This window comes from Danio rerio, chromosome 5, assembly GCF_049306965.1.
Source record: "Danio rerio strain Tuebingen ecotype United States chromosome 5, GRCz12tu, whole genome shotgun sequence".
Lineage (NCBI taxonomy): Eukaryota > Metazoa > Chordata > Actinopteri > Cypriniformes > Danionidae > Danio > Danio rerio.
This window is the reverse complement of record NC_133180.1, coordinates 55,162,225-55,189,127: the sequence shown is the minus strand read 5'-3', so window position 1 is coordinate 55,189,127 and position 26,903 is coordinate 55,162,225. Positions and strand designations below refer to the sequence as shown.

The 26,903-nt window shown below is 37.2% G+C and overlaps 3 protein-coding genes across 4 annotated transcripts in view; all 3 read right to left on the bottom strand.

Annotated features, from left to right (window-relative positions):
- Positions 1 to 1,738: 1,738 nt before the first annotated feature.
- On the bottom strand, positions 1,739 to 4,400 carry zgc:194398. The gene has a single exon (NM_001135142.1). It carries the CDS (start codon positions 4,363 to 4,365, stop codon positions 1,762 to 1,764), a length of 2,604 nt encoding a protein of 867 aa, NP_001128614.1. The 5' UTR covers positions 4,366 to 4,400; the 3' UTR covers positions 1,739 to 1,761.
- Positions 4,401 to 9,828: 5,428 nt separating this feature from the next.
- fam169aa (family with sequence similarity 169 member Aa) lies at positions 9,829 to 26,803 on the bottom strand. The gene is given in 10 exon segments (NM_001045367.1): positions 9,829 to 10,394; positions 10,397 to 10,689; positions 14,242 to 14,354; positions 16,188 to 16,310; positions 16,401 to 16,580; positions 18,634 to 18,802; positions 18,941 to 19,026; positions 19,119 to 19,218; positions 19,962 to 20,088; positions 26,709 to 26,803. Coding segments are annotated over 9 exon segments (1,224 nt in total). The 5' UTR covers position 20,088; positions 26,709 to 26,803; the 3' UTR covers positions 9,829 to 10,360.
- The window catches only part of arsk (arylsulfatase family, member K), a 183,928-nt gene continuing 181,505 nt past the window's right edge, over positions 24,481 to 26,903 (bottom strand). Inside the window, exons 9-10 of one of the 2 annotated variants that reach the window (XR_012406015.1) lie at positions 24,865 to 25,239; positions 24,481 to 24,565 (exon numbers count right to left, since the gene is read on the bottom strand). The gene's annotated coding sequence lies outside the window, so the exon portion shown is untranslated. Of the gene's footprint in view, positions 24,566 to 24,864; positions 25,240 to 26,903 lie in introns of those variants that run through there. The other variant, XR_012406016.1, reaches the window with a different exon arrangement.

Here is a 26,903-nt window from a genome sequence, read left to right as displayed (position 1 = left end):
ACGTGTATATTGGTAATTTTCCATATAAGTGATTAACCCTTTAACTGCCTGATTGACCAAATAGTTGACCATATTTTGAGTGACTATACTTTACTGAGAGGAGTACCAAGAGGGGTCTGGCTGCAGACTCAGTGCACCCGCCTAATGCGCTCACGTTACCCCACCCCTAATCTCTGAGTGATGCAATCTCAGCATGCATCATAAAGGCTGCATCCAGATACTATTGGGGGTACCTAACTTTACTAAACCTGATTGAGCCATCTCTACCATCTGGTTGAAGTATGTTATGCCAACAAAATCTACTAGTTGTCACTAACTCAATCAACTGCACTCATAACAAAATTGCTTCTACCATTGAAGCCAAAAACAAGGAAATCACACCATACATGTGAACTGTTTTTGGTGATAATTTGCAAGGTAAGCATTTTTTTTTTGACATATTACCCTCTAAGAGCCCTAACTTTACAAAGTTATGTTACTTGGTGTCGTAAAAAATATTTAGTTTGTTTGTAATAAATTTTCAAAAACATACTCAGCCAAATGGCTGATTTGTCACTTCATGGTAAATGTAGAAAAGCAAAACTAATTTTTTTATCATGCATTTCTGCATTCAGACTGGACTGTTAGCTGAGAAATATTCACTTTTGATCATTCACAGAATAAATATGACACAGCTTGTTATTTATTCATGAATATACTGAGGTCATTTCTGAAGTATATATATATAATTTCGAAACTTTTAGAATATTTTTGGAATAAATTTAACGAATTCTTAGAACTGATGTGTGGAAATCGTAATTCTCAAAGACGATTACCTCTTAAATGGCAAATGCTCATTCACGTTTCTGTCCTATCACTGAGCTCTTGTGATTTTTCTAGAGTGAAAGGATCATAATGAACTTCATAAAACTCATCTGTTAACGTAATAAGTTGATATTAATTCCTGCTGTAATTTCAAATATGTTAAGTCCACATAATTCAACTCTCTGCATGGATTCTATAGGCTTGTAAAACAGTTTCTGGAGTTTTTTTCCCTATTATACCTTCTATGGAGATAGCAGAAAATGATTTAAACATGAAATGAATCAATGGATTCTATGGCACCTTTAAATAATAGTGCACACACCAGTAATTTGACCACTGAAACCTTTACTAAATCTCATTCCACTATTCATTTAAACATTCAAATTTTAAAACTTGCATTTAAAAAGAAACTCCTAATTATTTATGTGCTGAGAGGTCAGCTGCAAAACTATCTGTGTGTAAAAGAGCATTTTTGCTGACACAAGCTGTTAGTAAATCTGACCCTAAATGTTATACTTAACATGCGTAATTTACAAGAAAATTATTATTTAAAAAAAACAGTATTTTTAAAAAATCCCACAAATATCTTTAAAAAAATACAAATCTATATTTGTTTAGATCATTTGTATTATTTTGCATATTAAATATAATAGAAAACTTCACATTATGTAAATATTTTGCTGGTCCTTACTTGATGCATTGAAAACTTGACAAACACAGGAGCAAAAAATCGACTAAATGTTTTTATCCCCTAGCATGGCGTTTTGACCTTCGTGCAGGTGTTGAATCGGTTATGGCTTTTCGTTTTTCATTTTCGTTTACAAATCTATATTTGTTTAGATAATTTGTATTATTTTGCAAATTAAATTAAATAGAAAACTTCACATTATGTAAATTTTTTGTTGTTACCTTACTTGATCTATTGAAAACCTAACAAACACTGGAGCAACAAAACGACTAAATGTTTTTTCCCCTAGCATGGCGTTTTGACCTTCGTGCAGGTGTTGAATCAGTTATGGCTTTTCGTTTTCTCTGAAATCTCACTTCTGACTCTTCCGAGTCAGATTCATTCGTTTTCTTTTTCGATTCGTGCATTTGTAGTCTCATTGATTTTCGTCTAGCTGAAACTGCAGCTTTGGTACTCTGACAAACATGCTTTTCAATGGAAAGCCCTTTCTCGTCGTTATCAGAGGTATTTTCTTCACCTTCTAATTTTTCTGCAGATGTGGATACCACTTTTGGAGGCTCAATGGACATGCTGTTTTCCTCATCTACTTTGTTTTCCTCTAGATCAGATGTTTCCTCTACCTCCAACTCTAAAGTGAAACCCTCATTTGCACTGGACTCAAGTTGTTGTTCTTCTGCCTCCAGACATTGCTCAGATATCACTGTCTCCAGTGTTTCATCTGTCGTTTCTATTTGTCTGTTGCTTTTCTCTGTATTTCTCAGAATTTTCTGTAATATTTCTTCCTGTGAATTACTAGCCTTAAAAATAACTGTAGATTCATCTGACCTCAGCTCTACATTGTCCTCTATTGACTCAGATTGCCCCATAACTGCTTCCTTTATGTGCTCGATATCTTCACTGTGTACTTCTTTGCGAGAACGTTTGGATTTTCTTGGAGCAGCTTCTTCCACTATGGTTCTTTTTCTAAGGGTTATTCTTGTTTCCTCCGTATCATAAGAACATCCTTGCACACCTGCAGCACTCTCATTTTGAATTTCTTTGAGTTGCTTCTCTTTATCCAGTACATCAGAGACCTCATCCTGTTCTTTAGAGACCTGAACATCTTCTCTCTCAAGATTGTCATTGTGAGTCTTCTCCAGCTCATTTTTTTCTTGGATTTCTTTTCCCTCCTCCACTGTATCCTCTCTTGTCTCAATTTTTGCAACCATATCTTCAGTATTTAGCTGAATAATGTCCTCTTGATCCTTTGTGTCTTCAAATTCAGCAATACTTTCTACAGTGATACTTAAATCATCAGCTAGTTGTGGTAATGCCGAGTCATTTTCATTTCCACATGTGTCACTCTTTGTTTCTTTTTCTGGCTCCACCTTCTGTCTGTGGAGCCGTTTTGGCGTTCTTCCTGGTGTAGATTGGACTGTTACTGTTCGGGACCTGAGACTTCTTCTCGTAATTAAGGTTGTTTCCTGATCTGTGTTTTCTAAAGCAACCTTTGCCTCAACAGCTGTTGCCCTAAAGTTAGCTCCTGGATTGGTTTCCCAAACATTGTCCTCCTGAGACACTGCTTCTTGATAAGTAATCATTTCATTTTCTGTCTTATCCTGATTGTTCTTCTCTTGTTCCTGGTCTGTGTTTTCCCCAGGTTTTTGTTCTTCCTGAACTCCCTCATCTAAATCTTTTTGTGTTTCTTCTACTGTGTTTTCAGTTGTTTTAGTTGAGCCCTCGATATCAACATCTTCTTTATCTGTAGATATGTTATGCAAACTTTCATCAACCTTCCCTCCATCATTTGATGAGTCTATCCCTTGTTCGTCTGAATTAGTTTCCACATTTCCACTCACAGAAACCATATCCCCATATACATTTAGAAGTTCAGCATTAGTCTCTACTGTTTTACTTCGTACAGTTTCTATTGTAATCAATGAATCATCTTCATTTCTGCTTGTATCTGCTTCTTTCGTTAATTCTAACTCTGCGTGTACGGTGGTTTCCTCTACAATGTAAATCTGCTCTTTTGTAACCATTGAAACTTCATCAGTCTCTATGATGTTTTCAACCATGTCCTCGTTTTTCTGTTGTTCTAATATGGCTTCTTCTCTTTCCATCTTATGTGCCTCCTCATTTTCTGAATGTATTTCCTTATTCTCCATATTTTCTACTTTTTCTGCTACACACTCTTCGGGTTCTGTTTCTACAGGTAGGATCTCCTCTAAAGTTGCCTCTACAGTGGATTTCTGAAGTGTTTGCTTGCTATCATCTATTTTTGTAGCCTCTTGATGCTCATCAACTGCCTTTCCTGTTATTGGGACTTTTGTAGTTTTTTCTTCAAAAGCTTTAGCCTCTTGTTTTTGTAGACGTCTTGATTTCCTTTTTAGCGGAGACTGAATTTGTATTGTTCTGTGTCTGAGACTTCGCTCTGTGCTAACTGGTACCTCCTCTTCTAAGGATTCCTGGACAGCTTCTGCGACCTCATGAGCAAGATAGCTTATTTCTACGTTACTGTCTGCATGCTTATCTTCTAGAGCAATATTTTGATAATTTTCTGTTTCCTGAATATTTGTGTCCGCTGCCATTGTTGTTGCTTCTGAATGCTCTCCAGATTTTACAGCTTCTTGCACATGCTCATCTATGATTTCCTCTACAATTGTCCTCTGTACATTTATTTGTCTTTCCAAATCTTCTGTTGGTTTTTGTCCCTCAGATGTTATATCCTGTTTTCCAGTTTCATTGTGCTCCTCATCTGTGCATTCTTCCTCCACTTTGTCTTTCTCAGGGGCCTTTTCAGTATCTTTCTCTTTCTGTAGCTCTTGCTGTTCTTCTTCTGTTCTTTTATTACATAGCTGTTGTTCACTATAAACTGGGCTATCCAGTTCCATGTTTTCCTCTGTCTGAGAATGTATTGGGGCTCCTGAAGTATCACTCTCTTCCTCTGTATTTTGGGATTGTTTGTTTAGATCTACAAGTACAACTGTGGCTTTTTGCAGTTGTGTTACTGGAGTATCATCATCTTTCTTTGCTCCCTCATCAGATCCTATGTCTTCAAGAAGGACCTCCTCCGCAGTCTGAGGTGCTTCATCATATGTTTTTACACCGATTAGCAGTTCAGAAGTCTCATGTTCAACCGCTTGAGTTTCCTCAACATTGATGTTTACAGTACTAACTTTTTTATTTAAGCTAATCTTTCTTGTTGCTGTAGAAGTTTCTTCAAATTCATCCCTACTTATATCTGCTTCTTTTGCTAGATCCAACTCTGCATTGTGGAGACGTGCTGATTTTCTGGTTTTCTTTTTCAATGGGACTGACTTTGCACTAAGCCTGAGGCTTCTCCTTTTAATCTTTTCATGGTCATTTTGATTGCTTTCTATGCTTTCCACGTGTGGGACCTCCTCCTCTACTAAGTGAATGATGGTCTCTTTCAAAACATATGTTTGCACCTTGTTAACCACTGGATCTTTATTGATATCCATGGGTTTTTCTGTCTCAACTGTTCCTTCCTCATTTATGGCCAATGGATGAGTTTCCTGTTGCTCTAAATTGGCTGCTGTTTTCATGTCTGGTGCCTCCTCATCTGTGTCTTTTGCCACAACTAAATTTGTTTCCTTGTTCTCCACCTTGTTAATTTCTTCAGCTACGTTTTCTGTTACACATTTATCAGGTTCTGCTTCTATAAATGAGATCTTCTCAGTAGCCTCTACAGTTGATTGCTTAATAGTTTCCTCGTTGCCATCCACTTTTGCAATTTCTTTGTGCATTTCTTTTGCTGCCTTTCTGGTTATTTGTACTTTTCCTACTTTATCTCCAGAAGCCTCTTGTTTTTCCACATCTCTCGTTTTCTTTCTTGGTGTCGATTGAATTGTTATTGTTCTTTGTCTGAGTCTTCTCTCTATATTGATAGGTGCCTCATCTTGCACCAATATCTCTTGGACAGATACTGCTGACTCCTGAAGAAGACTGCTCATCTCTGCCTCACCCTCTGTTTGTTTCTCTTTTAAATCAACATCCTGAATTATATTTGACTTGTCTGCTATTGCTGTGGCTTCCAGATGTTGTTTCTCTATTACATCATTTTGTTCTTCCAAATCTTCTGTCAGATTTTGCCCCTCAAATATCTCATCTTGTTTGTTATATTTGTTCTGCTTTTTATCTGTGACTTCTTCCTGCATTTCTTTCAGCTCAGGGGTCTTTTCAATATTTCCCCCCATTTGTAGTACTTGGTTTTCTTCCTCTTCTGCTGTCAGTTTACCCAATCCATGGTCACTATAAATTGGTTCCTTCAGTTCAATGTTTTCCTCTGTCTGAGAATGTGTTGAGATTTCTGGAGTATCATTCTCTTCATCTGTATTTTGAGAAAGTTTGTTTAAATCTACAAGTACAACTGTGGCATTTTGCAGTTGTATAACTGAAGTTCTGTCATCTTTCTCAACCAAGTCATCAGACTTTGCTTCTTCAAGAGGAACCATCTCCACAGTCTGTGGTTCCTCCTCATTACCATCTACACCCAGAAGCAGTTCAGACGTCTCAAGTTCAACAGCTGGAGTTTCCTCAACATTTTTGTTTGATAAATCATCAAAACTTTCCAAGTTAGTCTCAACAGTAATTGCTGGTTTACAGACATTCACTGCCTCTTCTGTTCTTGCTGAGGATTCTTCATATTCATCTCTATTCATATCTACATCTTTCACTGGTTCTGACTCTGCTTTGTGGAGACGTGCAGATGATCTGGTCTTCTGTGTAGTTTTAACGGATTTGGTAATGAGCCTGAGACTTCTTCTTGTGATCCCTTCTTGGCCACTTTGATTGGATTCATTGCTTTCCACCTGTGAGACAGCTTCCTCTTCCTGAATGGTGGTCCCCTCTACTATGTATGGTTGCCCCTTGCTAACTACAGGGTACATTTCTAAGGATTCTTCTGTCTCAGTTGTTTCTTTCTTATTTATAACCAGTGGATCATTATCTTGTTGCACTAAATTAGCTTCTTCCATCTCTATTGTCTCCTCGTTTGTGTATGTTAGCTTGTTCTTCACTTGGTTAATTTCTAAAGCCACTTTTTCTGCTACACAATCTTTAGGTTCCTCTTCCGCAAGTGGGATCTCCTCGTCTGTAATTTCTACTGTTGATGTTTGAGGCATTTCCTCTTTACCATCTATTTTTGTCATTTCTTTATTAATTTCTTCAACTACCTTTCCTGTTACTGTTAGTTTTCCATTTTTATCCTCAAAGGCTTCTGCCACTTGTTTTTGTACAAGTCTTGATTTTTTTCTTGGTGGAGACTGAACTATTATTGTTCTTCGCCTGAGACTTCGCTCTGTGCTGAATGGTGTTTCCTCTTCTAAGATCTCTTGGACAATTTCTGATGCCCCGTGAGCAATACTGCTCATCTCTGCCTTTCTGTCTGCTTGATTCCCTTTTAAAGCAACATCTTGATCCTGTTTTGTCTCCTTAATGATATTTGTTTTGTCTGCCATTTGTGTTACTTCTTGAGTCTCTCCAGATGTTACAGCACTATAACCCTCTATGGTTTCTGTCTCTTTTGCATCATTTTGTTCTTCTGGTTTATCTGTGTTTTCTTTCTCCATTTTGTCATGCTCAGGAGTCTTTTTAGTTTCTTTTTCATTTTTTAGTTCTTGTTCTTTCTCCTCTGGCGTTACATTACATAGTTGATGTTCACTATAAATTGGTTTGTCCAGTTCACTGTTTTCCTCTGTATGAGAATGCATTGAGATTTCTGGAGTATCACTCTCTCCATCCGTGTTTTGAGAAAGTTTGTTTAAGTCTACAAGTACAACTGTGGCTTTCTGCAGTTGTATAACTGAAGTTCTGTCATCTTTCTCAACTAAGCCATCAAGCTCTGCTTTTTCAAGAGGGACCACCTCTACAGTCTGTGTTCCCTCCTCTTTGCCATCTATTTCTTCATCCAGTTGAGGTTCAGAAGTCTCAGGTTCAACAGCTGGAGTTTCCTCAACATTTGTGTTTGCTAATTCATCAAAACTTTCCAAGTTGGTCTCAACAGTAATTACTGGTACACAGACATTCACAGTCTTATCTGTTGTTGCTGAGGATTCTTCATATTCATCTCTATTCATATATACTTCTTTCACAGGTTCTGACTCTGCTTTGTGGAGACGTGCAGATGATCTGGTCTTCTGTGTAGTTTTAACTGATTTGACATTGAGCCTGAGACTTCTTCTTGTGATTCCTTCATAGCCACTTTGATTGGGTTTAATGCATTCCACCTGTGAGACCTCTTCCTCTACCTGAATGGTGGTCCCCTCTACATTGTATGGTTGCCCCTTGCTAACTACAGGGTCAATTTCTAAGGATTCTTCTGCATCAGTTGTTTGTTTCTCATTTATATCTTGTTGCACTAAATTATCTTCTTCCGTCTCTAGTATCTCCTTGTTTGTGTATGTTACATTGTTCTCCACTTGGTTAATTTTTTTAGCCACTTTTTCTGCTACACAATCTTTAGGTTCCTCTTCAGCAAGTGGGATCTCCTTATCTGTAGTTTCTACAGTTAATTTTTGAGGCATTTCTTCAACTACCGTTCCTGTAACTGTTAATTTTCCATTTTTATCCTCAAAGGCTTCTGCCACTTGTTTTTGTACAAGTCTTGATTTTTTTCTTGGTGGAGACTGAACTATTATTGTTCTTCGCCTGAGACTTCGCTCTGTGCTGAAGGGTGTTTCCTCTTCTAAGATCTCTTGGACAATTTCTGATGCCCCGTGAGCAATACTGCTCATCTCTGCCTTACTGTCTGCTTGTTTCTCTTTTAAAGCAACATCTTGATCCTGTTCTGTCTCCTTAATGATATTTGTTTTGTCTGCCATTTGTGTTACCTCTTGAGTCTCTCCAGATGTTACAGCACTATAACCCTCTATGGTTTCTGTCTCTATTACATCAATTTGTTCTATCAGATTTTCTGTTAGTTTTTGCCTCACAAATGTCACATCTTGTTTATTGGGTTTATTTTTCTCTTCATCTCTGTTTTCTTTCTCCATTTTGTCCTGCTCATGGGTCTCTTTAGTGTCTTTCTCGATGTGTAGCTCTTGCTGTTCTTTCTCCTCTGGTGTTACATTACATAGTTCATGTTCACTGTTTGGTTCCTCCATTTCAATGTTTTCCTCTGTCTGAGAAAGTGTTGGGAATTCTAGAGTATCACTTTCTCTTTCTGTGTTTTGGGAAAGTTTGTTTAAATCTACAAGTACTACTGTGGCATTCTGCAGTTGTATAACTGAAGTTCTGTCATCTTTCTCATCCAAGTCATCTGCTTCTGCTTCTAAAAAAGGGACCACCTCCACAGTCTGAGGTTTCTCCTCTATACCATCTATTTCTGCACCCAGTAGCAGTTTAGAAGTCTCAGGTTCAACAGCTGGAGTTTCCTCAACATTTGTGTTTGCTAATTCATTAAGACTTTCCAAGTTGGTCTCGACAGTAATTACTGATTCACAGACATTTACAGTCTCTTCTGTTGCTGCTGAGGATTTTTCATATTCATCGCTATTCTTGTCTACTTTTTTCACTGGTTCTGACTCTGCTTTGTGGAGACATGCAGATGATCTGGTCTTCCGTGTAGATTTAACTGATTTGGTACTGAGCCTAAGACTTCTTCTTGTGATCCCCTCTTGGTCACTTTGACTGGGTTCAAAGCATTCCACCTGTGAGACCTCTTCTTCTACTTGAACGATAGTCCCCTTTGAAATGGTTGTTTGCTCCTTGCTAACCACTAAGTCAGTCAGATTTTCTGTCTCAACTGTTTCCTTCTCATTCTGTTCCAGTGGATGATTTTCCTGTTGCTCTGATGTGGCTTCTTCTCTCATTTGATCTGCCTCCTGATTCATGTTCTTTGTCACAGCTACACTTGTTTCCTTGATGACCATCTTGTTTATTTCTACACTTTCTTTTTCTGCAACATCCTCTTCAGGGATGCCCTTCTCAGTAGCTTTTACATTTAATTCATGAGGTTCTTTGTCTTCATCATCTACTTCTGCACATGCTTGATCCCCTTCATCAGCTCTTTTTTCTGTTATTAGGACTATTTCAGTTGTATGTCCCAAAGTTTCAGCTTTTTGCTTTTGTATATGCCCATCTTTCCTTTTTGGTGGAGAGTGAACTTGTATTGTTCTACGTCTAAGACTTCTTTCTGTGGTGACTGCAGCCTCATCTAGGTTTTCCTGAACAGGTTTCTCTAGAGAAAGACTGCTAATCTTTTTATCTTTACTCTGATCTTCTGTTGGCATTTGTTCCTCATTGAGTTTATTAAGGTCATATTTTTCTACAACTGTGTCTTCCATTTTTTCTTCCTCAGGAATCTTTTCAGTGTCGTTATTTTTTTGTTGTTCTTGCTGTTTATCCTCTTCCAGTTCTTTTTCATTTTTGTCTGTTTCATCTAGTTTCAGTTGTTCCTCAGTTTTGGAATGTATTAAGAAATCTGAACTCTCACCATCTTTTTCTCTATCTTGGGAAACCTGGCTCAAATCTACAAGTACTACTGTGGATTTTTGTAATCCTATTATTTGAGTACCATCATCTTTCTCTGCCCCCTCATCATGATCTGCTTCTAGAAGTGAGACCTCTTCTTCAGGACTTCCAACAGTCTGAATGGCCTTCTCTTTATCATCTATATCTACACCAATCACAACTTTTTCAGAACTCTTAATTTCAACAGCCATAGTTTCCTTAACATTTGAGTTTGACATTTCTTCAAGACAGGTCTCTGCTGTACTAACTGACGTACAGACATTCACAACCTCTTCTGTTGTTGCTGAGATTTCTTCATATTTATCTCTACTTATCTCTGTTTTTTCCACTGGCTCCAATTCAGCTAAGCTTGCTCCTGTGTTCTCCAGCTTACTCACGCATTGATCCATAACTTCATGTCTCTCTTCTGTAACTGAGATTATTTCTGTTTTTTTCTTGCTCATTAATGTATGTCTTGCCTGATGTTCAACAACAACCTCATCTTCTCGTTTTTGTACACGTCCAGATTTTTTTATTGGTGTAGATGTAACCTTTATTGTTCTATGTCTAAGACTTATTTCTGTGCTGACAGGTGCATGGATGTCCTGCTCATGAACAAGGCTACACATTTCTATGTCTGTTTCACCAGCTAAATTAATTTCCTCATTTGTCATCTTTTTGATTTCTTTGGTTGCTTTTTCTGTGGCATCGTCATTTTCTACTTCCACTGCTGGGATCTTCTCCTCTGTAGCCTCTGTAATTTGAGGTACTTCCACTTTGTCATCTGTTTCAGTAGCTTTCAGTAGTTCTGAACTTCCAGAAGAAGTTGCTGTGGCTTTATCAATATTTGTGTTTGTCATTTCACTTTCCTCTGGCGTAACATTTTCATCCATGTCAATTCTTTTTTCGGTCAGAATTTTTGCTCGAGTTTGTGGCTGACTCAGTTTGTGTTGTATCACTTCTTTGCTACGTGTAGATCTCCTAACAGGTGTCACCCCAGGGTCAATAGGTTGATCTCTAAGTCTTGTGGATCTACTTGAGACGTCGGTCAGTTTTTTCTTTTTAGCTTGTTCACCTTGTTTTGGATACTGTTTGTCTTCCTCATATGAATCCTGTTGATCCTTTTTAGAATGTTCAGTTGTAGTTTTTTCATCTTTGCCTTGAACAATAAGATCTGTGGTTTTCACTTCAGACTTATTCTCTTGTTCTTGAGTTACAGAAACATCAGTTGCTACGATGTAGCCTCCTGTAGTACAAGCTAGTTCTTCCATTGGTTTGGTGTCCATGTTCAATGTTCCATCTTGTTCTTCAACTAAAGTATCTTCAGCTATTTGATGTTTTGTTGACACCAAATCCTTTAATTCGCCTTGTTCAACAATATCCATTTCTCCATGATCATCACCTGCCTTCTTAGAAGAAACCTCATCAAATTCTATAATAACAACTTTGGTTTTGCTATGTTCCACTCTTTCCTCATGCTCTTCGAATGTTGTTTTTGATTCTTGTACCTCAATAGGTCCTGCAGATGACTGTTGCAGTACTTCTTCATGAGATTTTTCTGCTCCTTTTACTAATTCAGAAACAGCTGGAACCACATAAAGAGTTTTCTCAATTTGTCTAATTTCATTGTCCACAGTAGATACAGTTTCCACTGTAAGCTCATTTTCGATGCATTCCTTAACTTCATTCTCTGCTCCTGACTGGTGTTCAGCTGAGCTTTCTTCAATAACCTTAGAACTATCATGTTCATATTTATCTACTGGTTGTTCAGTATGTTCCTCTTGAATAACAGCTTTGCTGTGATGTTTGGTTCTTTGTTGGCTTGTTTTTACAGACTTTGTCATTTTAATCATTTCAGCAGGTTCATGCCTGAGTCTTTTGGATCTCCTTGAAGGAGTTTCAGGTGATGTTCTCTTTTGAGTCAGTTTACTTTGGCTGAACACTTGTTTTGTATCATCAGGGCCTACTTTATTTTTCTTAGCTTTTTCAAATGCTGTGCCCTTGTATGTCTTTCTTTGGTGTGGTTCAGAGACTTCTTTTTCGGCCTCACACAGTTTTTGTTGTTCACATAAGACCTCTTCAGTACAAAGAACCTCCATCTCTGTTTGGTCTTTGATTTTTACAGACTGCTGCAGAACTATGTTTTTATGTATGGTTTCACATTTCTCTGGACTTAAGTTGTCATTTCTGTTTTCCTCAATTAGGTCCTTTCCATGAACTTCAATAACCTCACTTCCTTCTCTTTCTTTCTTCTCTGTTATTTCCACATCCCAAGAAACCTGTTCTTTTTCACTTAATTTAGCGTGTATTTCAGGTTGCTCTGTAATCTCTTCCAAAACTTCAGTCCTGCTAAATGTTTCATCAGTCTCACTCTGAGCATTTCCCCCTTCGAGTTCATCTAGCATTTGTCTTATTTCCCCCTTCCCTGTCTCACTGACAGATTTATCTTCCTCAAGATCTTTGTTTTCTAAATTCTCATGTTGTTCCTCTTCAGTTCCTGTACTCATCTTGACAATTTCTACATTTACCACAGACTGAAGTTGGCTTTCATCATTAGACCCTATAATGGTTCCTTGTATTTCAACAGTATGCTCCTTAACCATTCCAAATTCCTCTTTACTGCCTTTTTTACTCTTTATTTCCTCGGATGTGGTGAGTTGAGTGACTGGAGTCCCATCTGATGTTGCTGTAATTATGTATTTTCCCATTTCCTTCTGTGAACTTCTAAACTCTGATATTCTTGTGACAGTCGCAGTTACCGTGTCAGTTGTACTCTGCCAAATAAAAAAAGAAGAAGGATGTTAATGTACAGAAAAATTGCATTGTAAAGGAACACTCCACTTTTTTGGAAATATGCTCCTTTAACCACTCCCCTAGAGTTAAATAGTTGAGTTTTGCCAATTCTGAATCCATTCAGCCAATCTCTGGGTCTGGTAGGAGCACTTTTAGCTTACTTAGCATAAATAATTCAATCAGATTTGTGAATTAGATCATAAACACATGCTTAAAATTGATCAAAGAGTTTCAGGAATTTCCTTAATTAAAGTGTGACTCTTCTGTAGTTGCACCATCAACTAAGATTGACTGAAAATTAAAAGTTGCTATATTTTTGGTCAACAAGGCTATAAACTATACTCTCATTCCAGTGATAATCAAGGAACTTTGCTGCAGTACCATTGCGTACAAAATATCAGCTTGGTCTCACTACACAATGTAACTACAGAAGAGTCAAGCTTTAAATAGAAAAATGATTGGAACTCTTTAGTCATTTTTGATTGAGATGCTAATGGTCTAATCGGATTGAATGATTTATGCTAAGCTATGCTAAAAATCCCCCCACCAGACCCGGATATTGATTGAAAAGTAAAAAAAAGAAATTCAATTATTTAACTATAAGGGGTCTTTTAAAATGAGCCTTTTTCCAAAAACGTGGGTTTCTTTAAGAAAACAATGCATGTAATAATATTGTTCGATCTGTTATGCAATCAAGCAACCATGAACATTGATTTGGTTGAATACATACCATGATCACAGTTTCTGAGTCATTTACAGAAAAAGTGTTATCAAGACTTCCCTCAGTGGCCACTTCAATTGGACTTTTAACTCCCGCCTCAATGTCTTCCACCCTTTTAAAGACAGTTGATTGTGTAAATTGTGTAGTACATAATACTGTTATTTAGTAATGTACTGACACATTATGTGTTACCTGATTATGTTCTTTGAAAGCCTCTCTTCTGAATTTTCTCTGATACCTCTACGTTTCAGATTGCTACTTGTACTACGTCTTGTGACAGGTATGTCATCTGCTTCTGTAACAGCGAAGAACATCAGTTATTTTAGGCTAGAAAGATTCATTGATTTTTCAGAGTAAATTAATGTTAAAACCAAAATCATACTTGCCTTTCATGATGTCTGCTATGGTCTCCTCCTAAAGTGGTAAAGTTAATATAGAGATCATCACATTGGATTTACTTCAAGTTCATAATAAGATAAAGTCATTTTCTAGGTGGATTGGCTGAAAAATTGCATATCAATGCAAATCTCCGTAAAAAAAAAAGAAATATGCCAAACATCTTACAAAGTGACAATTTATTTTACTTCTAACTCTTTATTTTATTTTTTCATATTTAATGTTGAGTTCCTACTTTCATTTTGTAATTAAGTGATTTTTGGATTAAGTTAATCAACTTTAATCAACTGTATCACTGTAAATATGCTTTCCTATACTTTCTATATACTAAATCAAATCAATGTTATTAAATTCAGAATAAACAGAATGTTGTTTCTTATCTTACCTCAATTTCCATGGTGGATTCAGTGGTTTCCTGAATCTTTGTGATCTCAATTTCCATTGGAGCGGTGGCATCTTCTTCCTCAAAAATAAGTTTGCTCACAACATGGTCCTTTTCTGTTAACAAGGTATTACATTTATTAGAGTTATAAGTTCATTACATTTTAACTAGATCATCCCATTGGATAAGTCCATCCACACAACTAATTATAAATGGTAATTGCTAAGAAATCTTCAGTGAGAAACTTTAAAGGGCAGCTATTTTACCTCTTTTTCAAGATTTAATACAAGTCTTTTGTGTCTCCTAGGAATGTGTCTGTAAAGTTTCAGCTCAAAATACCCATCAGATTATTATTATGCCTTTTTAAATCTGGGAGATTTAAGCGGTTGTAGCTGTTGCCTGTGCCTTTAATGCAAATGAGCTGGTTCTTCCCACCCTACGTTCCCACGTGCATGTGAAAGCCATAAACTTCATGTAGATTAACAGCACAGTGACAGACAAGAATGAAGCACATCTCTCTTACTACAGTTTATAAACGGCTATTTGATGTTACTTGCTGTGGAGTTAATTCAAGGCTTTCTGCAATGATGATTCACACACAATCTCATTATAAAGTTCACATGTGCGAACACACACACACGTTTAGCTTTACACTGTTTTTGCTCAGCAAAGTGACAGGATACACTTTATTATACACTGCTGCATGGATATCCATTATGTTAATGCACAATAAAAAGATTTGTGGACAGATTTAATGTCCACAAACTGGGATTAAAGCATTTTCTTTTATAATTGTATACATGCCTTATATGCAGCTGTGTTGATAAAGTAAAGACGGTAAAATTGCTGTAATTCATTACAAACATTCACTGTTTTAGAAACGTTTTAAACTTGTAAAACTCATTCTTGCTCACATTTGATTATGATTGATGATCACAGAGAGCTCAACAGATCTTTTAATCCCGGTTGCTTTGCTCACGTCTTGTCTAGTTGATATGTTTATACGTATTACTAAATAGACATGTTCATACACAGCTTTTAATCGATTCGGTGGACGGGGAAAACCACACTCCTATTAGAGGATGACATTTTTTTGGGAATCCCGAGGGTCTCGGGATTCCCGTGGGATTCCCGCAGGATGGGAGTCATCTTTGCTTTTAATCAGGGGATTGGGACAGTACAGGACTAAATAGTTAATGGGAGCAGACGAAAGCGGGAATCAACCAACAGGAAGATAACTAAAAAATGCACTATAACTTTTGTTTCTGCTTTTTTGATTCCTTTTTTTCAAAATGTGTAAATATTTAATTAATACTTTTTAATTGTGCATGCTGCTTATCTCTCATTATGCAAGAGCATATTGGATGAATATTGTTAAAGTTAAAAAACTTCAACTAAATGAGTTAAATGCAGCTTGGTATAAACGATGTACTGTTTTTCTTTTATTTACTGTAACTGATCTCCAGAAAATCTAGAAACAGGGACTCAGAAGCTGGTCTAAAACAGCAGATAAAATCAAATTCTACGTACTACTTAAAAAATATATATATGGGAGCGGTACAGGAGCGGGAGACATTTTAAACAGGAGCGGGATTGGAGTGGGAGTCATTTTATCAGGAGCGGGATGGGACAGGATTATTTTTTTTAACTTTGTTGTGGACTGGAGTAAAAATCCACTCCCGCGTCATCCTCTAACTCTTATGTTACGTTGTGGGGGCCTTAAATTGGGAGTGATTTAGATCCTATTTTAACGTCAAGAAATAAAAAAAGAGACTTATTGTGTTTATATCACTCCAATATGCCTGTGGACACACTATACCTACAAACAGTTCTGTCCAAACAGCTTACAAAAGTTGATTTTCATCATTGGTGCAGTTTAAACATATATTTATAAAAGCACTGATTAGGAAAAGTGCCAATAAAGCTAAAAATACACATATTTTCTTTACCTTTTTGCTTCAACCCTTGTAGCCTCTTCGCTATTAGAGTTCTCTGGAAAAAGCCTCCTGTATTTTCTACTTCCCAGAGGAACTCTTTGTCTGCTGGATATATTCTCAAGTACTTTTCACAAACTGTAAGAAGAGAGACAGTTGTTTCCATGAACAATATCTGATAGAATGTAACAAAAGGTGACTAGCCAGAATGTAAGATTGATTCCATACCTTTATACATAGCTTCAGAAAGAGGAAATTTTAATCCTGTATCCTCATTTCTGAAGCTACAAAAAAAATCTTCCAGTATCTTTACGCCATGATCCTTGCCTCGGTGACACTTCCTGACAAAAACCGTGTCCATGACAGGAAGCTGATAGCACTGGGTCACAAAGTTTTTGCACAAGCTCCCTGTAAATGAAGAGTAATATGATGTATCCAATAATTAAGGTCTAAATGTAATGATACATGATGTCATTTTTTGTGCAATGTTTCTGTCAACTGGCAACTGGGTGGGACACAGGTCAACTATTCAGTGGAACAAAAATTCATTGTTACCATCTGCTACCAAAACCTTGCTCAGAGCCCCAATCGTAAAGTTTAATGTTCTTGAACAGCTCCCACTAGCTGAATGCAAGAGTGGTTGTTTATTTATCATAGCAGAAGTGAAACACATTAATAATAAAGCTAATATAATGAATGCATGACAAGGAAGCACAAAACAAACACACAGAAACTTGACACCTATGCAAAAGTATACAAGGAATCTAAATCACTTACTGCACCTTTAACCCTTTCACACGTACAGTTTAAATACTTTATACGACTATACTGTATGACCATACTGCGTCAAGTTTATCACCACAGCCCCAGTTATTTATGCATACTGTATATTGTTTCTTTTTTCCCTTTCTAGCAAATGCAAATGATAAATGTAAATATTATATTGTGAAATATCTGATATTCCAATCCTCATGTGTATTCCATCATAAAAAAGCAGCTTAAAAATTATCATTGTTTGATATTTGATGGGTATTTCTATTCTGTTGGAAGATTTGCTGGAACATGTCAATTCATAGTTTTCTGTCAAAATAAATGGAAGTTAGCAGCTGTTTAACTGTAAAAGGAAAAGAGTAAACATAAACAGTGTGTTTCTTATGTCAATGAAGCACAGCATTTCCCCTTTTAACACAATATATTTTATTTTGAGAAACATTTAAAATATTTTGGAGCAGTAAACATGTCAGGCTGAATAATTCAAATCAATCGCTGACTTCTGTTGTCTTTATTTTAAAACACAGATTTCTTGACAATTTAAAACGTTAAATCTTTGGATATCTTTTCTGCTGGAGATAATGTTGTTCTAAAAAACATAGATAAAAAATCCTACATATACCCTAGGAACGGTATAGCAGAAAATTTTGGTGGTTTTAAAACTTTGACTTTTCCGAACCGCAGTATACCTTAAAACCAGTTATTGTCCCATGACTAGCTAGTACATATGTGTATTTGAAAGTCTGAAACCTAAAATAAATGTTATTTGTTTGAAAACACTGATAAACTGTCATTTCTTACGAGCACCATGTGCCTCTTTCTATACCTCAGCCTAGGGGTGTTCGATTTAATTTGTTTTGAGTTCTTAACTCCTAATTTTTGAGTCCATGAAATCGACTGCAGAATCAACTCCATTTACATTCATTTGAAATAGCGCAAGAATGAAACATTAATGACGCTTTATACAATGCTATTCTTTGGCAGTTGAAAGTAGTTATTAGACTACAATTTTTTTACAGCATATTTTAATTGTCTAATTTAGATCCTTTTACATACTGCTTGCAAGAGACAGAAAGGTAAAACATGAAATTATTATCAAAATTTTTAATGAAAAGAAGTATAGCAGTACATCAACAAAGATAGCCTTAATAGCCTAAATATCTTAACCTAACGAAATAATTTGGCACAGAGAACATTCACATAAGGCACGCCCAAAATTGTCAATTTAAAGTTGTTACTTTCTGTAATTTTTTTTAACGGCATCACATGCTCGATCGTTAATTGATCAATAACCTGTCCTGGAGTCTATGTCCATTAAGAGTCGAGAAATCGATTCTTTCGGAGTCCACTCCCCATCCCTACCTCAGCTCAATGACATGTGATCGTACGCTTGAGGGACCAGTGTGATGATCTCACCAGTATGATTATAAGTGTGAAAAGGATTAAATTCCACAGCTGTAGGAAATGCTCACTTTCCACCGAACAACTGCTACTGATAGCTCCGAGCTGGTCACGTGATTCGCTGCTATTATTCTGATTGGAGGACCTCAAAATTTGCAGATGACTGATCTAACGCACAGTTTTGTTGTGCATTCTCAGTAGAAAAGTAGCCAAGCAACATCACTCTACAATATAGCCAGGAAATATTACTTAAAAATTATAGACAAGGCTTTATAAGAACTATCCTTACCTTTGGGCTTGAATGAGTAAAAGCCAATGGCCACTCCATCCTTCCACAGTATTTTTGCAGATTCATGCTCACCATGGCAGAGGAAGAAAACCTCTTCACCGCTCTTCTCATTTCTCAACACAATTCTGTTGAGGACATACAGGACTATCCTCTCCCCAAGAGTGCTGACCTGGCATAAACATGGCAATAGTGCTGTAGCAGTTTTGCACGCTATTTCAAATAATGAATACATTTGCAGTTTAACAAAATATTAATGATGGCACTTTTAGGCCACTGAAGCATTGCATAAAAAAGAGAAAACACTGACCTTGATCAAGCCTGTTCTTGAAGGCTCTGCTGTTTTAAGAACCTCTTCAACTCCCCACCACTTCCCCAGCAAATAAAGCCCTACAACTGTACAGTAGATATAATTCAATCTCACATAAAACAGATAGTGGTAACATCACAATATGTGCAAGTAACTCAGATTTTCATAATCATATTACCTGTGATGGAGTCGTCAGGCGAGAACAATGCAAGGATCTTCTTCTTAGTATCTGCACCATATAGAGGGACGAAACTCACATTGCAGAGACCAATCTCTATCTGTTGATGAGGAAACATATTTGAAAAGATTAAAATGTTTCTTATAACTTTTAACAGGGTTTCTACAGTTTTCATCAAGTCAAATTTAAGACATTTTAAGACCATAATGAATGAAATTTCAGACTTACACAAGGCAAAATGAAAAAGATTTTTTAATTGACCAGTTTAAAACCTTAACAATACTTATTAACATGTTATTGTAGGGAAGAGAATTCAACCATATTAAGAAATAAAAAATAAACATTTCTTAAAACTTTTAGCTTTACATGAACACACTGTAAAATCTAACCATTTGAGGAAACCGATTGCAACAAAACATTTAAGTTAAAAAACTAATCCTAACGAGTACTGTAAACTTAATCCACTTAAGTTGAAGTAATGAAGTATTTAATTAACGCATTATTTTCAACACTGAGTTCAAAACTCTTTTCAAATGAGTAGAATTAATTTTTAGTAAAATTTGGGTTAACTACACTCATTTCTTATGATAAAGTTGACTGTTGGGTTTTACAGTGTAGGAAAATCAAAACCTATTTAAAATGATTTAAGACCTACAACACAATATTTCAGTGGATTTAAGACTTTTTAAGGCCTGAAATTTGGTTTTTGAATTTTAAGACCACGCTAATACCCTGTTTTAACTACCATTTATTTTTTAAAGAAAGAAGTATTTCTTATTTCTGTCATGACAACTCTTAGAGAGATTTGGTACTATATCAGTATATGGCATTTTCCCATATTACCTGTTTGGAATTAGGCAGGATGAGGTACTCAGGTTTTCTATATGGAAGCTGAGACATGTATTCCTCTGCTGCCTGCTCCAAGGACTCATGATCCACATTTGTCAGAATATCTACAGGAAATGCCATCCTATGGAAGAAACGGTAGATGGTTTTTACAATAATAACAGTAATAATAGTAAACGTAAAAAAAAAAAAAGTAGAAAAGTTCACTCACATAAAACACATTAAATTTTGCCTCTGACTACTTTTTAATTACCTATATTTTAAGTTTATATACATCAACCTGTGCAGTGCACATGCCCTTTTTAGTCTCGGATAGAAAGTGCCCCTCCAAAATGATCAAAAGTGCCCCCGCACACCCTCTATCTCAAGAGCAAACTCACGTGAACGCAGGGAGAACATGCAAACTCCACAAAGAAACGCCAACTGACCCAGCAGAGGCTCCAACCAGTGATCTTTTTGCTGTGAGGCGACAGCACTACCTACTATGCCACTGCGTCTATAAAATATGCATATAGACACAGAACAAGAACAAACACTGGCTCATACTGTAGACATACAAATGACATTGATTCATTTTCTTTTCGGCTTAGTCCCTTTGTAAATCTGGGGTCGCCACAGCAGAGTGAACCGCCAACTTATCCAGCATATGCTTTACACAGTGGATGCCCTTCCATCTACAACCCATCACTGGGAAACATCCATACACTCCGATTCACACACGTACACTACAGACAATTTAGCGTACCCAATTCACCTTTTTCACATGTCTTTGGAATTAAGGGGGAAACACCCGTTGGGGGATGCACCTGGAGAGAAAACACTCGAACACGGGGAGAACATGCAAACTCCACACAGAAACTCCAACTGACCCAGCCAAGGCTCGACCCAGCGATTTTCTTGCTGTGAGGCAATCGTGCTACCCACTGCGCCACCATGCAGCCCACATACAAAAGACAATATAAAAAAAATCAAAAAAGAAAAAAAAGCATCATAGTCACAAAACATACAGTCAAAACTAGAGAGGGTATATGACTTAAACCTCAGAGGGGTCACTGGATTGCTCTTAAGATATGGATTTGTCAAATAAATCAAGAAATTGACCTCATAGCCAAAAATTTGAATCTCCATCCAAATAACATCAAATCAGAAATCCTGTTCTGGAATGAGGGTGATAATGGTGATTTCCAATTATTATTCTATGACTACTTTAACACAGCTTTTTGGACTTGGTACATGGTACAAAATATAACAATGTGATATTTGTCACTTGATAATACTGTAGTTTTGTTCGGACAATGTGCAACCTGACATTATCAAGTATGTCACTCACTTTGGAAAAAAACAAAAAAACTAAAAGCAAAAATAGAGAGAAAGACAGAAAGACAGACTCATAAACCTGTCAGAAAGGCTCTATTAGTTAAGTAGTTATGTTTATAAAAGATGATGTAATTAAGCTAATCACACAACTAAAAGAGTGACATTTTCCTGATTATCATGGGGTAATTGCATGGGTGTAATTGCAAATGTGATCCTCATTTTATACAACAACTAACAAGTTATTACTGTTCAAAAAAGCTGGTGCAGAACATTTTGTTGTTTCAGAGCAACACTACCGTGCTTATTGCTGTTGCCACTATAAATACATTCTTGCTCCCCTTGTGTTTTTGTTGTTGTTGAATCAATTTAAATTTTCTAGTCATCTCAACTTATATCAATCAAACTTTTGGGCAGCAAGTCTGTGCAGTTTATGCTGTAGTACAGTGGTGAGAAATTCTTAGAGAGCTGCAGCTCTGCAGAGTTTAGTTTCAATTTTTTTCACACACTGAAGCTGCAGTCACACTGCACTTTTCTCCCCATAGACTTCCATACATGAATGCGTCAGACAGGAAACGCAAACTCGTCCGACAAGTTTTACAGTTTGCTACGTTGTACAGTTCGAGCTTGGTAAACTCTGACCTGCGAATCGCATCAGATGATTGCGTGAGACCACTCAAAGATCAAAACATGACCTCTCTGGACAGAAATTTAAAATATGGATCAATCACTCGCTTTTTTAAATGTCTAATCATCTTGTTAAATCCAAGCTCAAACTCTAGTGTAACCACAGCTTTATTTGTAGGTTACAAACAAGCCTGAAGGACTCATTTATTTTGATTACATGTGTTTCATTAGGGTTAAAACTAAACTGTGCAGAGCTGCAGCCGATCAACATGTTTCAATTATTTTACTCATGTAAAACCCAAAAATAAAATCTAGATCGGAACCACAACAAAAGGATGTTTATCATTCTAGAGTGGTTGTGTACACATACCGTCAACACACATTTGATTGAAAAGACAGTTATAAACAATTTTACCCTTTAAATATAATACATTTTGGCGACGCAGTGGCGCAAGAAGGTCGCTGGTTCGAGCCTCGGCTGGGTCAGTTTGCATTTCTGTGTGGAGTTTGCATGTTCTCCCTGTGTTCACGTGGGTTTCCTCTGGCTGCTCAGGTTTCCCCCACAGTCCAAACACATGCAGTACAAGTCAGTTGGGTAGGCTAAATTGTCCGTAGTGTATGAGTGTGAATGAGTGTGTGTTTCCCAGACATGGGTTGTGGCTGGAAGGGCATCTGCTGCGTAAAAACGTGCTGGATAAGTTGGCGGTTCATTCTGCTGTGGCAACCCCGGATAATTAAACGAGCTAAGCCAAAAAGAAATTGAATGAATGAATGAATATAATACACTTTATAATTGATTTAGATTTATTGAAGAGTAACAAAGCAAAAGTGTATCATATCACTTCATACTTACTTCCTGGGCCATTTATATTGAAGTTGATACATAGCCGCACCATGTTGGTGTTTTGTAACATCTATTTTTATGAGGTGAGTTGTTAGCCCAACACTCAACCCCCAATCTGGAGGACCAGGACATACACACATACTCTACGGACGATTTAACTTACCCAATTCTCCTACCGCACATGTCTTTGGACTGTGGGGGAAACCAGAGCACTCAAAGGAAACCCACACAAACACAGGGAAAACCTGCAATCTCTACACAGAGCTAACCCAACCAAGGCTCAAACCAGCGACCTTCTTGCTGCGAGGCGACAGCGCTTCCCCCTTCACTGCCTTACCACCCTATCATATCACTTCATAGTTCTTCATATTTTTCTGTGTGAACCTTTTTAACTGTGGTTGAGGAATGCGGTAAAAGCTGCTTGCGACATAAACCTGAATTGCCCTTGAGTGATGCAGCTGACAGCTGCTTCTGACAATAATTGCAGAGGCAGAGAAAAATATATCAACTTAATGAGATATTCTGGCGTGCCACACCTCCAACTCAACTATAACACATAGTAGTACCCATGTGTTTCATAACAAACAGCTCTGCACAAATATGGAACAGGAGCTGAAGAAGTGGGAAAATCAATGTGTGCACCACATAAACAAACACATTTGTGCTGTGGGCTCCTTTCCTGGTTTGGCACGTTCACTTATTGCTTAAAAACCACTGTGTATGTACAGTGTACAATCAAATTTGTAGAGTATGCCAAAAGACAGAAGATACTCAAAAACAGAACTCAAAAACTGGAGGGCCGCAGCTCTGCACAGTTTTGCTCCAACTCTAATCTAGCACAGCTGATCCAGCTAATCAAGGCGATCAAGACTACTAAAGACTATTAAGCAGGTGTGAGTTGGAGGTGGTTGGAGCTAAACTATGCAGAGCTGCTGCCCTCCAGGAATTGGGTTTGAGTACATTGTCATAAGGATTGAGTCAATACGTATTAAATAAAAGCTTTACAAGCACAAACTGAACGTTAGCCCTGCCTGAACTAGTCAATACTACAACATGTTGTTATTAAGCCAGATAATCATGTGTATTTGTTCACATTTGTGCCTCTACAGTGAACATATTTTGATAGGAAAATCATTTAAAGGCTGTGAATGCGTCAGTGGGCCTTCTGTCAGAGTTCATTACCAGTGAGGCAGAAGAGCGAGCTTTGTTTGTGTCTATGCATTTGGGTTTGCTGAACCAGATGAACACCTTCCTCATGCATACACCTTCAGGGCAACTAAATATGAATATCTGCTCTTTGCAGAAACACGCTCACTAAAACACTACCCCTGTGAAAACTGGTGCTCTGGAAGATAAAAACATCAAACATAGCAGTATTGCTAAATGCTACCACCACAACTTAGCTGGGTTGTCATGATGTGCCAGATTAACAACACTAGTGACATAAGACAATGACTACATTTACATGGACATCAGTAATAAAATTATTTGCCTTAATCTGAATAAGACAATAATATAATTAAGGTGTTTACAGGAGTTGCTTTTTGAAAGTTCAGTTTATGATCCAGTTTTACGTGTTATAGCACATAATTTGATTAACGTCCTAATGTCATCACGATATCCACAATTTCCCCAGAGTTTCATGTAATTTTAGGTATTTCATTTTTAATTTGTCAACTTTAAATGCAGTTTGGCACTTTCACTTTCATTCAGGAACATTTCATCCATGCCCCCCATGATAAATGAGATAATGCATGCGAGTATGAACTGCTGGAAGAGTGTTGTTTTAATGAAATTTGATACCGCACACCAGTGCCTAATTTGTTTATGCGAGGTCCTGGAACAGATCGGGGTAACGGATCCAGCAGGTTAGCCAAGGATGGAGAAATGTAACGATAGAGAGGTGGTAGGGGGGGTTGGTTTTGGATGGCAGAGGGGTGTCGCTGATGAAGTACGAAGTGAAGAGCGGTGGGTGGTCGCGGATAAAAGTGAAGAGGTTTAGGGAGTCGTGGAAGAAAGTGAAAGTGAACAGCGGACGGGGGAAGAGGGCGATTGAGGAGGGGGATCTGTAAAATGAGGTGCCCTGCCGCACACTGTATGGGAGAAAACCTTCACATTTCGTGATGCAGATGTCTGTGGTCCTTCACTGACTTAGTAGATGCAAAAAATAACATCAAACAGCCATGTGTAGACTATCCTGACGCAAAATGCAGCGAAAATCCTACACGACAGTAAGTTTGATTGCAGTGTCTACATGTCTATACTGCAGTCAATAATGTCAGTAAAATCAGCATACTCCACGTTAGTTTGATTTCTGTATAGTTCCATTATGACCTTAATTATTGATTTATATCAGACCTTAATGATTAAATTAGTCAAAAAACACTGTTTACATGGTAGACTCTTAATCAGAGTATTGTCTCAATCGCATTAAATTAGGATTATTGGTGTCCATGTAAACGTACTTAATGTCAACTTCAGATAAACTTGCTATATTCATGCCTTCAATTCAAAGGTATTAGGGTTATCAGATTATAAAGCTGCTCTCCAAGAGTATCACATTCACGTGCGCTCCAAAAAAGTATAGCTGATGTTTTTTATAAAATGCATTGTACAGAACAAATTTAGTATTGCCCATGGGAAGTGCTTTGCACATGGCATTTGCATGTGAGTTTGTAGGTCAACATAAAAACAAGTTTAGATTATTAGCATATGTGCTGTTGTACTTTCTTTAAAGTCTCTTCAATCATTCATTTTCATTCACCTTAGTCACTTTATTTATCAGGGGTCGCCACAGTGGAATGAACCGCCAACTATTCCAGCATATGTTTAAAGCTATTTAAAATAATTTATCATAACTTTTTGTCATTTTTTGTCAACATAACCACACCAACTGCAATATATTAATGAAGCTTTTTATTTATTTGAATAAAGAAATCACAAAACACAAACTTTCTGACAACTTTCACACAAAGCGAATGCTTAATCCAGTTACAATGCTATTAAAATTATCTAAAGTTTGTACACACAGAAATGTTACATTACAATGTTGTCACTGGGACTGTATTTAAAAGCTACAATTTTGTACTTTTATAATACTTAAGTACTGCAACAGTGTCAGATTTCGAACGTGTATTTCTGTGAAAGGTCGTCAGTACATGGATCGCCTGACAATAGGTTTGGTAACACGGTGTACTTAAAGCGCCCTAAAGCTCGTGGGTGTGTGTGCAACCTCGCTGCAGGAATCTTCGCATTTAAAGTCCCACGAACTAACCAATAACCAACCCAACACTTTTGCACAAGTTACTCCATCTCAACCAGCAAAACTTGTCTGTAAAACATTTAAAGACAAATACATCAACACTTGGAACCCTTTGTTTATGTTTTGTAATTAGTTGAAACTTGTTTTTGGTGGGTTTGAGTAAGGATAGCTGTGTATGCGCGCATGTTTGCAAACATTTCTATATTTTAACATCTAAGGATTATGTGGGCCCGTCGAGTGATTTCAAGCTACTGTTTAGCTGGAGTGAGCAGGATTCAGTTGCAGTAGCCTACAACACAGGGAAAACATGCAGCCCCGAAAAGATTGCAATTGCATAATACAGCGCACATATGTCATTAATAATGAACTAATTGATTTAAACATTCCAGTCGTGCTGTTACATGTTCTGCAGCTCTGCAAGGGGGAAACTGGTGTTTAAAAACAGCTTTCTGAAAATTATTATCAACACAAATGGTCAGACATATGAGTAAAAGTGATATTTTTCAATAAACATGCAGGATTTATTCAGTATAAACACTGCACCCTGTGAACTCGAGCAGGAGAAGCTTAGTAAACAAACACTAATCCAGCGCGCTGAAGATGCGTATTTGGCACGTCGCGCCATTACATTGTTGTTTTGATTTGAAGAACAAAATTAACCACCCAGAATGTGTCATAGAAAAAAAGAATAACTTACCTGGCTTTTTAAAATTCCCGGCGTTTATGATTTATTTTTTTATTCTCGTGAACCTCAGTGCATGAATATTACGTGGCTGTTACATAGTTGTGCATACGCGCGTGCCGAAGCTCCCTCCCTCTCGTTCCCTCCACTTTGAGCAGCGCACGAGCAGCCAACGGGAGAGGAGCGCACAATCGCGTTATGCAATCACAG

What these genes read in the sequence shown, in the direction of transcription:
- zgc:194398 (NM_001135142.1), bottom strand. Translation starts at nt 4,365, where the DNA reads ATGGAACTGGATAGCCCAGTTTATAGTGAACAACAGCTATGTAATAAA.